Source organism: Cervus elaphus, chromosome 15 (assembly GCF_910594005.1).
Source record: "Cervus elaphus chromosome 15, mCerEla1.1, whole genome shotgun sequence".
Classification (NCBI taxonomy): Eukaryota; Metazoa; Chordata; class Mammalia; order Artiodactyla; family Cervidae; genus Cervus; species Cervus elaphus.
Window position 1 is genome coordinate 23,002,647 of NC_057829.1, and position 15,568 is coordinate 23,018,214.

Below are 15,568 nucleotides of genomic sequence, written 5' to 3' on the forward strand. Positions count from 1 at the left end.
ATGTTTGTTAAGTAGTAAAAGCTTATTGGAACTGAAGGCAAGTTTCTAAGTAATACCAGAATGAGAAATGGAACATTCCAAAGCCAACATAACCTCATTATAATGTGTTAAGGGAACAAAGAGAGTTGAATAAATCCCTCAGTAACTCAAAATTCCAAAAATCTGTTATTGTTTCATATTCACATTAAATACAGAATTTTCAAAATCCTTAAAAATTTAAAATAGATTCTTAGAGCTCTATCTACAAAATAATAAACTGTCATTTGGTAATAAAATTAAAGTAGTATTCTCAAGGGTCCTGGAAGGCAGCACCTTTCTAATAAGTTTTATGAAAGAAAGAGTACTTCATGTAAATTGATTTGGGGAAATTTTAACTTAAAGAGGTCTCTTTATATCTGGATTTTTCAGAAATGTAAAATCTCCACAAGGACAAATATAACTTTTTTTCCCAAAAATGTGTGATCAAGGAGTCCTTCATTGAGCACCTTAAGAGATTTATGTCTCATTAGAAACTAAACTGAAAATAGGAAAAGGATGAAACCTTATTAGCAGAAACCAACTTTTACTCTCAGAATTTTTCACTAAAAAGTTACTTTCATAATTTAGTGTTCCTTCAGCTTAGAAAAAACATTTCTAGACAAAAGGTTCATGATTCAGAGCGGCCTGAACATTTAGCTTGGTGCCTTTAATGACTTGCTCCTTCTGTTCTGCTCTCTTTTAATTTTTAACATTTTCCTGTGGGAATAGTTAATAAATATTTGAGGAATGAGTACAGGAAGGAATATATAAATAAATAATAAGCAATTGACTGGATTAGTTAAATGCAAGCAAACCTGGAACTCAGCTTTGACTCTTCATCAGCTTGGTCTGGGTTTTGTACTTTATTTCCACATAAGGCCAATGGGAATTATATCAGTTGCCCTGTCTCATAGTATTCTTGGGAACGTCAAAGATTTCAAATTGGAAGGTGGGGCAGTTTTAGGGCTGAAATTATATTAGTAATCATCTATTTATCCACTCCTTTCATTTTCTAGTTGTAAATATTGGGGTGCAGAAAGTTGATAGTGGAAGTGCTAGGTACATGGAAACTTCCTTCCCAGCAGATCCACACTAAAAATGTTGGGAAAGTCTTCTATCTTAGTAAATGTTGTATAGAATGCTGTGTTTCTAATTCAAGTGGCAACTATTTCTAATACAAATTTGATAAGCAATTTAGGCCCCCAAACATATGTTCCACCACAGAGTTCGTGGCCTATATAGGAAGGTTCTGGCAGTCAAAACATTTAATAATCAGCACAGCATGGGCACTGACAATAAGCCTAGACACAAGCCAAAAACAACTGGTAGAGTCATACTAACGGGTACTAGTTCAGTATGAGGATCAGTTCAACTACATTTCCCCCTTCCTGCCACTGGTTCCTGGGCTTGTGAGTACTCTCACCTTTTTACTGGTGTTGGGTATTCTTCCACTTGGCTTTCTCTTATACCGTGGCTGCATTACTGATGCCCATAATACAGCAGATTTCATTAACTGTTTTCTAGGAATTGCCCAGCACTTCATAGCTCCTTCATATGACAATCCACCTCCCAAAATATGGGGAATGTCTCCAGTTTCCAAGCAGAAGAGGATTAAGTTTTATTATCATCTCCTCTTGCCTCTATGGGGACATGGACCAATCCACTATCTCTACTTAATTACTCTGGGTTTCTCTATCCCTGTATATCCTACATTCTAGAGTCATGTTCCATAGTTGAATATGATTTGAAAGGCTGAGGAGTAACATAACCATGAAAAGATGAGAAACAATAAAATGGCATGACAGAGAGCACTTAATACTTTTAAATCAGAATATGAAGAAAATATCTGTAATGGTAAAAGCTATGTTTAACCAGGTTTCGTGTGTGTGTGTAACTCTGAAAAGAAAATGTATTAAGAAAATATATTAATCATATTTTCACAATTCTTTCTAAATAAATTGTTCCTTTTCCGAGCCAATGGGGAATAGTTCCTACAATTTGACACACATACCTTCATATTACTTTGGCCCATCTCTGTTTCATTTGCTATAAATGGTCAAAAGTTTGTATCTGACCTCAGTTCAGCTTTAAATGCAGAATGAGAGCCCTATTCTCCTGGATTTAGAGTAGTTATAATTCCAGCACACTTACCTCTACAAGCCTGCTGGTGTGTTCACGGAATATCGCAGCATATTCTTTTATTTCCTTTTCCCGGCCATTCTTGGCAGCTTCAATGAGAACCAGAAGTGGGACTGTTGTATCCAAAAAAGAGTCTGACACATGATCTATGATAGCCTTACGGAGCTGAGGAGAAGTAAAAAATTCAGTTGTTGTTGTTTTGTTTTGTGTTTTTTTCCCCAGAAAATGGTTCATATTATTTCCTATTTTTACAATCTCAGTAATTACAAAATTCCTTTTATATATTTTTGCACAGTCTTTTAAAATCGTAGTATTTACAACTGTGTATGAATGTCACTTACAAAGCTAAAACAAGGTAAATATCCAAGAAAAAAAATTATTAAGCAATAACTTTCTTGCTCTCAAAAATTACTATTTTTTTCTTAAACTGTATTTAGCCTAGAGGTCAAATTGTAAGTGATAGTACTCCATTCTTCCCTCAAAGAAATTGCACTCTCATAATGTTTATGCATGTGTACAAACAACATTGTACAGCATGTATTTTCATAATTACAAAATTATAATATGTTTTCTACCTTGTAGGAAAAACTCATGATAAATTTTGATTAGCTAAATTGTAGACTTCAAGGTAATTAAACCAAGTTAGATCACTGCTTATGCCAGTTGATAACAGATTAATAGAGCAAGGAGAATAATAAATGAGTTTGATGTCCAATTTTCTTTGTTTGCATTAATTGTTCTTGCTCTCACACCTTAAATTATTAAACAAGTAAAACATTCTGCTACAATTAGTTCTTTTAAATTAGATTATGTGTAAGCTTATAAATGACAATCAGGCAATTACTCTACTCAGCAGATATTTTCTGAAATTTAAAACTGAGTTGGAAAATTAATGCATTATATTTATATAATATTGAGTTTTTAAGGATCACAATAATTTGAATGTTTCATTAACAATGTCAATGAGTATGAATGGTTCCAAAGTTTTTGGTCAATTCCCTCACTTAATTTAATAACCTATGTAATAAAACACAAATATGAATAAATATCAGACAGGATCTATAATTTGCCTTTTGTGAAAATTACATTTTAGTATGTATTTTAAAACCAGGAGATACTTATTCTAGTTTTGGATTACATGAGAATTAATACACTTTCAAGGGGCTGAATGATGTAGCTACATGGAAGGAAAAAAAAAAAAAAAAACACTGCCTCTCTTCCTTTAGCAATTATAGGATAAGTCCATAATAGTTATAAATTTGGGTGGGGGTGAGAAAATACCTTCATCTAAGATAGTGGAGCTTTCTCAGAAGAACTGTGAAATTTTATGGCTCCCAACAATTTCACAAAAGCAGTAGGAAGATCCCCAAGGAAAGATTCTGCTTAGCATGCAGAAAAGTAAATCACTAATGGCAACTAATTAACATTTACTGAGCACTTACTTCCACAGGGTGTAGAGTGCTAAGTGTTTCCAGGAGAGGGGAAGAAGACCTTAAGTGAATGAGCGTTTGATGCCCACAAAGAGTAGACCAGTGAAGTCAGACAACAGATCATAAGTTAGGAGTTAGCTGGCAACTATAAGGTGTGTTCTGAGAAGGCAATGGCACCCCACTCCAGTACTCTTGCCTGGAAAATCCCATGGACGGAGGAGCCTGGTAGGCTGCAGTCCATGGGGTCGCTAAGAGTCAGACACGACTGAGCAACTTCACTTTCATTTTTCACTTTCATGCATTGGAGAAGGAAATGGCAACCCACTCCAATATTCTTGCCTGGAGAATCCCAGGGACAGGGGAGCCTGGTGGGCTGCCGTCTATGGGGTCACACAGAGTCGGACACGACTGAAGCGACTTAGCAGCAGCATAAGGTATGTTAGTTCTACATACGTAAGAGAAAAGTAGAAGAAATCTCTCAGAGGTGGAGTTATTTTCAATGACCTTCTCTCCCCTTTATCCTTTTCTTCTTTCATTAACATATAGAAGGAGGGCCAAGAGAAGATTTACACTAAAGATACGGGATTGAAAGCCAGCATACATAAGGTAGGTAATTCAAACCAAGGAGGTGAACATAATGGTATAGAGGGAGATTCACAGTGAGATGTCCATGAATAAAATCTTAGAAAATATTACCACTTATGAGTAATATGGGCATGGATGGGTAGATGAAAGAGTAGGACCTTAAAAAGAGACTGAGATGATGGCCATGAAACAGAGATCAAATGATCAACAGCCAAAAGGGAAACTTTCAAATAAATTTCTGTTTCAATGCCCTACAAATGAACTTATCCTACTAAACACAATTGTAATACTCACATTATAGATATGTTGAATCTCCTTATCTATGTATTTGATTTTTCAATTCAATGAGTATTTCTGAACACATTTCCCCTTAATTTCTACCAAGAGCTAGATATTGTGAGAAATGCCATGTTGGAAACACAGGATTCCTTATAATCTAATGGAGGAGACAGTGCCATTAAATATTACAATAAAGGAAAATCAAGAGACTGACAGGAATTTCAAGAAGATAAAATGGTTCAGAATTGTATTTTAAAGATAAGTTAAATTAAAAGAACCAAGACTTCTCTATGGGATTTGACCACTAGAATACTAAGTTTAGTGGAAAGTGGGAACAGCAACCTATTGCTATGGTTGGAAGAGTGAATGGGATCGAAGACATGGAGATGGAATAAACTCCTGTTTCTAGTAATTTGATTGTCACATTAAGAAATAAGACTTGTTATTAACTACATTGAAACAGGTTTAAAGAGGGATTGTTTCTCATATAAAAGACTTTGATGTGTGTTCTTATCTACAACTAAACTCAGAAAGTCAGACTGAGATTGTCCTCCTATGCTTTAAAAGAATACATTTTGATTTATTACCATATAAAATTGATAGTAACACAAATAACTATTGTCTTAGATTATGCCAATTTTTGTAAATACTTGAATAATTACAGCAATCTTCTTCCAGGACTGAATATATTTGCTCTGGTCTGCATCTTTCCTCAGTGGCGCTACCTTGCCTTTCCTTCATTTTAAAGGTATTTACTCCCCTGTTCTTTTTTTATTATTGTTTCTTCAAGTTTTCAACTAATTTTCCCTGCTATTCATTCCATCCAACATCTCATATACAAATATTGAAATATCTATAGAGTTGAGGTTTGATGTATAGCTGATTTACTCTTAACTAAAGAATAAACACTTTGATTAACTTTTTTTTAGATTAAACCAAATTTGTTATTGTTCAGTGACTTAGTCACATCTGACTCTTTGCCACCACATGGACTATAGCAGCCCAGGTATCCCTATCCCTCACCATCTCCCGGAGTTTGCTCAAACTCACATCCACTGAGTCAGTGATGCCATTCAACCATCTTGTCTTCTCTTGTTCCCTTCTCCTTCTGCAATCAATGTTTCCCAGCATCAGGGTCTTTTCCAGTGAGTCAACTCTATGTATCAGGTGGCCAGAGTATTGGAGCTTCAGCATCAGTCTTTCTAATGGATATTCAGGGTTGATTTCCTTTAGGACTGACTGGTTTGATCTCCTTGCAGTCCAAGGGACTCTCAAGAGTCTTCTCCAACACCACAGTTCAAAAGCATCAATTCTTCAATGTTCAGCCTTCTTTATGGTACAACATCTCACATGACTACTGGAAAAACTATAGCTTTGACTCTACAGACCTTTGTTGGCAAAGTATATCTCTGCTTTTTAATACACTATTTAGGTTTGTCACAACTTTTCCTCCAAGGAGCAAGAGTTTTAATTTCATGGCTGCAGTCATCATCTGCAGTGATTTTGGACCCCAGGATAATAAAGTCTGTCACTGTTTTCAATGTTTCCCCATCTATTTGCCATGAAGTAATGGGACTGGATGCCATGATCTTAGTTTTTTGAATGTTAAGATTTAAGCCAGCTTTTTCACTATCCTCTTTCATTTTCATTAAGGGGCTGTTTAGTTCCCCTTCACTTTCTGCCATAAGGGTGGTGTCATCTGCATAACTGAGGTTACTGATATTTCTTCCTGCAATCTTGACTCTAGCTTCTGTTTCATCCAGCCTTGCATTTCACATGATGTACTCTGCATATAAGTTAAATAAGCAGCATGACAGTATACAGCCTTGACGTGCTCCTTTCCCAATTTGGAACCTGTCCGTTGCTCCATGTCCGGTTCTATTACTTCAGAACACATTTTTTGCTGTTTTCCTAAGACGTGTTGCTAACTACATAATATGATAACCAAGAAAAAGGGTACCACATATTATATTCAGTAGGACAAGACAGAAAAACTGGAAAATATGCTTTCAAATAAGTTCTGTGCCAATGTTTTCATGATTCTGTTGGAAAATGGCTAAAATTACCTGATATAAGATACTATCATGCATAATGAGCAAAATGAATCTTCGTTATTTGTATATTCATTCAATGTAACAAATTCATTTTGAGTTGTCTATCTAAGGGCAAAGCACCATTTGAAGCAATTTGGGGAATAATAGAATGACAGGATGGGGTAACTTAGGGAGGAAGTGAGACAGAGTTTGATGAGTATCTTATAGGAAGTGCAAACAAATAAAAAACAATTGACTGTCATGGTTAAGGAGATTTCTATAAGGATGTGACATATATAATTCATTTAAAAAACTGATTAGGATGTTAAGAGTTGGAGCTGGCAAACATCATATTCTAGGAATAGAGATTATCACGAGCAAAGAAAATAGATCCTCCCAAATCACAAGCATCTGATGTGACTGGAATATGGTGCTAAAGATTGAAATAGGATTTCCTTAGGCAGAATGGAAACAGTGAAAGGTATCTGAGGTAAAAATAACAAAATTCAGACAGAAAGAGTAAAAGATGACAGAAGGAAATGGCCAGAAAATGGCAATTTGTGTTAGACATGAGAGATACCCTTAAGGTATAGCACGCAGTCAGCAGGCAGGGGGACATCTTCTCTTTTGAAAGCACCTTCACCCCAAGCAAACCACAAACAGCACAATTAACACAATCAATCCACCCTTTTCTCACCAGATCATCTCTCTTACTGATTTATGATCATTTACCATCACATTCATAGCTATGATTACAGACTACATTAGAGGCCTTTGGCACTTTACATCTCATTCATTGGACCAGTCTCTGATTCCGGCTGTTATTCCTGGGGACAGTTCCATGTCCTCCAAAGATATACCACCTCAAGTGCATTCCATGCTTCATTCTGTTATTCCTTCTCAGGGCCTGCTCCAAGTCTCTATGAGATTCTCAGGTCAAGCACAAATAGTCTGCAAGTTCTGGAAACTCAACACCATTAGAAGCAACCCTCATCCAATGGTGATGGGAGCTACTGGATAAAATTCTCAGCTTCCATCTACTGATCAGACAGTTCTGGGAGACATTCTGTCCCTTCTCAGAGGTCCTTAAGCAACTGATGCCTATAGTGACAACCTCAATAATATATTGGTTCCTCCTTTCCTGCCTGTTCTTTTTTGCTTGAGGTTCTTTTACACTTGCTGCTAGTAATTACCTCTGAAATAAATGACCTGAATAAAGGCCTCAGTCTTTGGATCTGCTTTCAGGAGAATCCAATACAAAGTAGACACATGCATCTGGTGTTAGCACTGTTTGCTCACATAGCAAGTAACAGACTCTGATGTCTTACATAAACAGCCCATTGATGTTCACTTTGCCACTTTTTGCAAAACACTGAGTTTAAGTCTGCCATCTCCTGTATTATGGCTGGCTGTGAAAGAGGAAATGAGATAAAACTATAAATGAATATAGGGACAAACTATGGAAGACCCTGAATGCTATGCTAAGAAACTTCCTTTATATGTTCTGACATATTCATATGGGATTTTTTTCATTGAAATTGCACAGTCATCAATATCCAAGTGTGATAACTAAGTAGGCTCTATCTTGTTTATTTCTATATTATTTTCCTGCCAAGTGAAACAGTTAATTCCTTTCACTTGTATGAAAAGAAACTTTAAAGAAGAATCCAACATGCCAATGTGAAAATAGGACATTTTTCTTAGAAGCCACAGCACTTAAATCCGAAGTTAGTGAGAGGACAATAGGAGTTAGAGGTATGTATTTTCAATAAATATCTGTTTGTGGTCAGGAATGAAAGCTTCCAGGCACAAAACTAAATTGAGGGGTTTTCCACCTTTTCTTACTACAGTTTAATAAAAGGCTTTGAGACATCAATTTTTCTATTCCCCACTGATGTAAATGGTTTGGGATCTCAAATAAAATACTATATTTCTCTACAATGGAAACCCAAAAGTGGGAGCTATGCCTTAAAACTGTAAGAAAACCCTAAACACCCTCACCCCTACCAAATAAAGGAAGAGAAAAATTATGAGTAGAAGAGAAGTGAAAAGGAAAGAAAGTGTTTTAGAAAAGAATCATCCTAAGGAAACCATAAAACTAACATTTGTGTATATGAATGCCATTTTAAGTCAAGTAGCAAAATATGACTTTCAAAACTATGTTAATTATTATGTTATATAATAATACTTATTATTATATAACATAATAACATTATTTTATATAATAATAATGTAATAATTCAGCATATGCATGCTATGTCAGCTTAATGAGATGTGTATCTTATGGACACTTATTATTTGATGATGAAAATGATAAGGAGTAGGTACAAGAACCTACATATATATTTATGAGTAGGCCCTGGTACTCCCAACAAAATTCTAAAAGAGATGGGAATACCAGACCACCTGACCTGCCTCCTGAGAAATCTGTATGCAGGTCAAGAAGCAACAGTAAGAACCAGACATGGAACTGACTGGTTCCAAATTGGAAAGGAGTACGTCAAAGCCGTATATTGTCACCCTGATTATTTAACTTACATGCAGAGTATATCATGAGAAATGCTGGGCTGGATGAAGCATAAGCTGGAATCAAGATTGCCAGGAGAAATATCAATAACCTCAGTTATGCAGATGACACCACCCTTATGGCAGAAAGTGAAGAAGAACTAAAGAGCATCTTGATGAAAGTGAAAGAGGAGAGTGAAAAAGCTGGCTTAAAACTCAACATTCAGAAAACTAAGATCATGGCACCTGGTTCCATCACTTCATGGCAAATAGATGGGGAAACAATGGAAACAGTGACAGACTAACTTTTGGGCTCTAAAATCACTGCAGATGGTGAAATAAGCCATGAAATTAAAAGATGCTTGCTCCTTGGAAGAAAAGCTATGACAAACCTAGACAGCATATTAAAAAGCAGAGACATTACTTTGCCAACAAAGGTCTGTCTGTCAAAGCTATAGTTTTTTCAGTAGTCATGTATGGATGTGTGAGTTGGACTATAAAGAAGGCTGAGCGCTGAAGAATTGATGCTTTTGAACTGTGGTGTTGGAGAAGACGTTTGAGAGTCCCTTGGACTTCAAGGAGATCCAGCCAGTCCATCCTAAAGGAAATCAGTCCTGAATATTCATTGGAAGGACTCATGCTGAAGCTGAAACTCTGAAACTTTGGCCACCTGGTGCAAAAAACTGACTCATTGGAAAAAATCCTGATGCTAGGAAAGATTGAAGGCAGGAGGAGAAGGGGATGACAGAATATGAGATGGTTGGATGGCATCACCAACTCAGTGGACATGAATCTGAGTAAGCTCCAGGAGTTGGTGATAGACAGGGAAGTCAGCGTGCTGCAGTCCATGGGCTCGCAAAGAGTCAGCTACGACTGAGTGACTGAGCTGAACTGAACTCCCAACAAGGAGAAGAGATGACTATAGCAATTCATCAATTCAGCAACTATAGAATAAATCAAACTGTTTTGTTTGTTTTCACCAGAACCCTATTTTATTTGACATAACATACGTCTTTATTTTTGCATTAATGAAACAATTATTTCTCAATATATTAATATATGAAAAATTAGTCTGCCTTTAGTGAAATCCAGTATCTGTTTCACTCTGCATAATTCAGTAGAAGTGGAATATATTTGATTTAGTTTTTTTAATGAAGTAAAGAGGGTTTAAAAAAATCTTCCTTATATAGAATTTCAATATGTATGCAGTTCTCAAATAAATGAGAAAAGAAATTAAAGGAAGAAGAAAATTGAAAATGTAAAAACATGTAAAATACATACTAAGGAAGAAAAAAATATTATAAATCAGTGTATTACATACTGAAAGTTCTGACAATGAAAAGGCCATTATCCCTGGCCCCTGGAAGAGTGGTCACAGATTTGGGCTGGGATTAGATGGACGTGGGCTGAAACCTCGGCTCTACCAGTTTGCTAGGTAAACTGACTTACTTGAGAGATTGAGATAATAACGCTATGGCACTGTTTCTTTTGGGGGGAGATAAAACCCAATAATGTAAGTACTACAGTGGTCAGAGCTACAGAAAACATTTGCTAAATGAGAGATGCTTATAACTATCATTTTAAGGATTTAAAATCCATTGTGAAGAAAAAGCCACTAAATAAGAGAAACACAAACAGAATATGGTTACTGCTTTAAAACAACTATCAATGCTATAAGTACTCCAGGAGAAAAAAAAAGAGGAATTCTAGCTGATAAAAATGGCAAAGCTTTCATGGCAGAAGTAGCATTTATATTAAACTTTCTCAATCAATTAGGAGTTGTGGAGTTGTATAGGGAATAAGCAGAACAAGTCAGGCACCAATCCACATATACAAAGATGTGTATGTGTCTGTAGGTAGAGGTGGAAGTGGTGGGAAATTTGGTGATGAGTAAGTACACCATCCAGAGAAAAGGTTACTGTGCTGGTGTGGTGAGGAGGAAGAACTGAGGAAGAAAGCAAAAGGAGAAGGAACATTAAGAATTATGAGAATTAAGTTGGGGCCAAATTACAGAGACGCTAAAACACAATGCCCATGACTTTTGTCTTTGTTCTCTAGTACAACAGCCAATGAGGTCACAGAGCAAGAAAAGACAAATTATGTATTTGAAACAAAAGAACAGTAAGTCACATGTAAGACATTTATCTATGTTACCCCAAAATGTATAATCTGCTTCTTCCCAGCTATTTCTAAGCAATTTATCTCATTCATTGCAGATGAAATCCACTGATTCTCTGAGCTAAAATGTTTCTGTATCGTCAATGGACAGGCTATGGGTAAACAAATGAATTCAGATGAATCAGCAGAGAGATGGGCTTTATATCTTTTTTTTTTTTTTAGCTAAAAACAAACAAACAATCAAAACCCACATATCTAGAACAAGAATATTAAATATTCTGAAGAAAAACATTGCAAGGGTAGGAGCTTTCTCCTTCCTGTGTGAAAAGTATATAGAAGATGCTTAAAACCAACTGCTTAACAAATTTTGCAAGAAGAAGAAGAGGCAGAGCTGACTCATGTTGCTTGGCTTTTATTATTGCCACAAGCATAAACATCACGATGGAAAATGAAGTTCTTGGGAAGGCAAGCAAGAATACTGAGAACAAATCATAGCAACTGTCTCAACTCACATTGAAGACCACGATGTCTCCAAAGACAGCTCTTAACAATCCCATCTTCCTATATACACACTCCACTTTTCCAGTAAGAGGATGTTTTTGCTTGTCCCTGTTGACCTGGAGCAGAATTTGTAGTATTCTGATCAACAGAATGTGGAGGAAACAAGATCCTGGTGACTTTTGAAATAAGGTGTTAAGAGGGCCTGCAACTTCTGTCTTTCTTCTCTTGGATCCTTGAACCAACATGTAAGAAGTCCACACTCCCCTGCTAGAGTCAAATACTAAGCCCTGAATCCAGACATCATTTTAACTACCAGTACATGGGAGACTGCAAGTGAAAATGCTATAGAAATGGACCCCCTGACATCCCCACCCTGCCAACCCACGGAATCGTGAAACAATAAAGTGGTTGCTATTATTCTTGGTGCTGTGTTAAACAGCAATATTTAACCAAAAAAAAAATTATATGTGGACCTGTGAAACCACAGGAAATTTTCATAACTCTGGAATACAGCAGTCCTCTATGAGCCTACTATTACATTCTCTTACTATGAAGTAAGATAATAACCCCCATGCTCTTTCCCTATCTCACTGATGATGTGGGGTTGAAATCAAAGTATGATTTTGAGATACAATATAAGATTCCTGGTTAAATTTGAATTTCAGATAAACACAGCTTTTTAAAAATATATATATAATTATGTTCCCATGCAATATTTGTTTGCTGTAAATCTGAAATTCAAATCTAACTGGGCATCCTGTACTTTGATTTGCTAAATCTGGTAATCCTACACACAAAGGATTGCTTTATCTTAACTTTCTTTTTTTTGTTTTTTGTTTTTTGTTTTTTAAGAAAAATAATGATTCCAAAAGCTTTGGAGATATAAATGTACATCAGTTCTTTGTGTATAACATTGTTGAACGCAGTTAGAGATACCGGAATGAAAGACACAGTTGTTAATAGCTCATAGTAACAACTTTTTCAAGTTCTGGGAAGAGCAGATGGGGTAGAATCCTGAACACAGAGAATGAAAATTACACAACTACCCAGGAGGATAGTCCTGAGGGTGAGAATTCCTGAGTTGGGTGTAGGTTGTGGCTGGGTATTGGCTCAGTGCTCCTTCCTCAGACAGATCGCCTTACCAGAATAGCCTGCTTTCTCATTTGCATCTTAAGACAGGTTGTGCTAAGTTCCTTTCAGCTCTTACATTCCATGATTTTAAGTGCTAATAGTAGAACTAGGATTTGCATGCAGGTCAAAAAGTTGAGAAACTGGAATTTCCCCAGCCTTCAAAATTGTGCTTTTACACAGCAATTATTACCTGGCTGAGGATCCCTATTTATTCTATTTCCAAATCTACTTCTGAATTAAAAGATTGTTCAGGCTATTTTACTAAATTTTCCCACTAACCCACAATAGTATATTGCATTAAAAGCTTACGGGTGAAAAGTTTTTGCCCTTCTTTTATAAGTTAATGGTGACCAAGTTAAAGCTGTATGTGCAAAAGAACTCCAGCTATTAAATAGTGGAAAAGAACAGAAAGCAAAAGTCTTTAAAAATAGCTGAGTCTTCATATTTCTGGAGGAAAAAAATATATAACTTGTGGCATAATACTAGACTTCTGTTATACTTAATAAATCCTTTCTAATCCTATGTTCCTGATAACCTAAGGTTAAAAGGAGCCTTAACTTAAACAGGAACTAATTTCTGAAGCATCCTGAAGAGTTAGAAGGGGAAATCGGTAGGGTCTCCAAATGACTAGCTGTTTCCTTTAAGCATTTTGATAATAAAAAAATAAAATATTAGATTTTTAATCTAATATAATCAATTTACCAACAGTCTCTAAAAATTTACTATGTACCAGGCACTTGGAGGCATTTCATTTCAACCTCAAAGCCCTATCATGTATTATTAATTCCATTTTCTGGGTCTGGAGAGGCTTAGAAAGGTGAAATCTGTTCCTGAGATCTCATAACTGATGATAGCAGAGCCAGCATTTGAATGTAACCCTGCCTGATATTGTCACTTTCTTCTACTTTATATTTGCCACAAAAATGGGTGAGTTATGTAAATGTGGAAAGTATATATTCACTGTTCTTGCTCTGTGTTCTAAATTAATTTAAAAAGAAAAAAAAAAAAAAGGTTATTTCTACTTGGTGTTTGTCTCCACATCTTTCTTTTCACTCACCTGTCTGCGAAGGTCTCTTGTCTTCTTACACATATTTTCTATTGCAATATTCAGGGTATTACTCCTTTCCTTTTTTCCAGTCTGCAAGGGAGGAAAAAAAAAAAAGGCATAAGCAATGGTATTGAATTACTCTTTATCACTTAGCAATCTGCTTTCTAAATTTCCTGAAAATAACAGCTTGAACATTCAAGAATAGGTCTCAAAACTGCTATGATACTGCATATGATTCATGAGTACTTCACTTAAGAGTAAGTTTGAATGGTGGTTAAAGTTCACATTATTTTCTTCTTTAAGCTTCTGTAATATTTTTGATATAGGGTCAGACTGCATTCAGAGTGGCAGTAGGCAGAGCATTATCTCCAAGAAACCCTGATCTTCATTCTTAATAAGTCGACTCTAACTGCAAAGCATGCAATTAGCTTAAAAGCATTAGATGCCCAATTTGTCAACTTCTGTGGGAGTTTCTGAAGTCATTTTCGTGGTGTATTGTGTAAGTTATGCAGAGCCATATTGGAGTTTTGCTAAACACTAAATAAAATATGCAGTGCAAATTCATACAATTTGCAAAAGTTGACCACAAATTTAGCTGACAATATTCCAAGAACAAATCGTTTCAAGTAAAAACTGGACGCCGTTTTTGGCTCTTTGGGATAATTTGTGCAACACCTTCTTGTCCTTTAAGCTGAACAGTTCTATTATATCCTTAACCTAAATCTTTAGGCTATTAAGCACATAGAGAGTCACCTTGGTTGGTATTTTCTACATATTACTTTTGTGGGAGACAACGGAATTGAATCTAATCATACTTTTCTAGTGATATCTTATATAAAAGAGATTGAAAAAAATCATTATGTGATTCACCTCTAGGAATATTGCTACTATTTAAAATTATAAACTGAAAGGGCTCTTGACAGGAGACCTTGAAAATCAGGAAAGCAGGTTTAAGCAGCTGATAACTGAAGGAGTTTACATCATGGACAGTATGAAAGGGTATTAAGAGGAAGCATAGAACATTAGGCAATGTGCCATATGCTGCTCCCAATGACTAAACTCATATATGAATCCATATCTCCAAGTGGAAAGACTCCTTTAAAAGAAGTTCAAGACCATTTATATTCTACCGAAATCTGTGATTTTAGTCAAATCTTCTGCCACATGGTTTTAAGTCCTATTCTTAACAGGAACAATATTTCTATACATTTCTCGCTCTTCTCCCAAGTTCTTACATATATCTTTGATTGTAGCAAGTGTCTCCCCAAATCATTTTCTATTAAAATCTTACCTGTTTCTTAATGGTCTCCACTCAGTTACCGCCCCCCCCCCAATACCTGTGCTCAAAAGTAAGCCCTCACCTCTCCTTGTTCTGATAAAATGATCTAATAGCATTTAAAAATTTTCCCAAAATGCTCATTTTGTTTCTGTACAGGTTAATCACCTTTACAGTAATGTTAGAATCTTGACGTTGGCAAGTATATCTTTTTTTTTTTAATTCCTGAAAGTAACTTGTATAGAATTTATTAAATAGTATTGACTAGTTTATAAATAAACAACTTGATTCAAAACACAATATAGTTTTATCAAGAACCTACTACAAGAGATTTTAGCATCTGCTTATCAAGGCACAGCTAAAATCCTCTGTTAGCCAAGGTTGCTGGTACCCATGTAAACCTCAGTTAGAACTAGTTTTGCTCAGCAGTAACATTACTGATATTTATGATTCAAAAGCACCACCATTTGAGCCCATTGAGTACACAGAAAGTTATGGGGCATCC

General features: G+C 35.8%; 1 protein-coding gene across 5 annotated transcripts in view; it reads right to left on the minus strand.

The window, feature by feature from the left end:
* The window catches only part of CTNNA3 (catenin alpha 3), a 1,812,800-nt gene that overhangs the window by 851,910 nt on the left and 945,322 nt on the right, over positions 1 to 15,568 (minus strand). For all 5 annotated transcript variants that reach the window (XM_043926199.1, XM_043926196.1, XM_043926200.1 and 2 more), the window contains exons 8-9: positions 13,797 to 13,877; positions 2,170 to 2,322 (exon numbers count right to left, since the gene is read on the minus strand). In XM_043926199.1, coding sequence (XP_043782134.1) covers positions 2,170 to 2,322; positions 13,797 to 13,877 — 234 coding nt within the window. The remainder of the gene's footprint in view (positions 1 to 2,169; positions 2,323 to 13,796; positions 13,878 to 15,568) is intronic.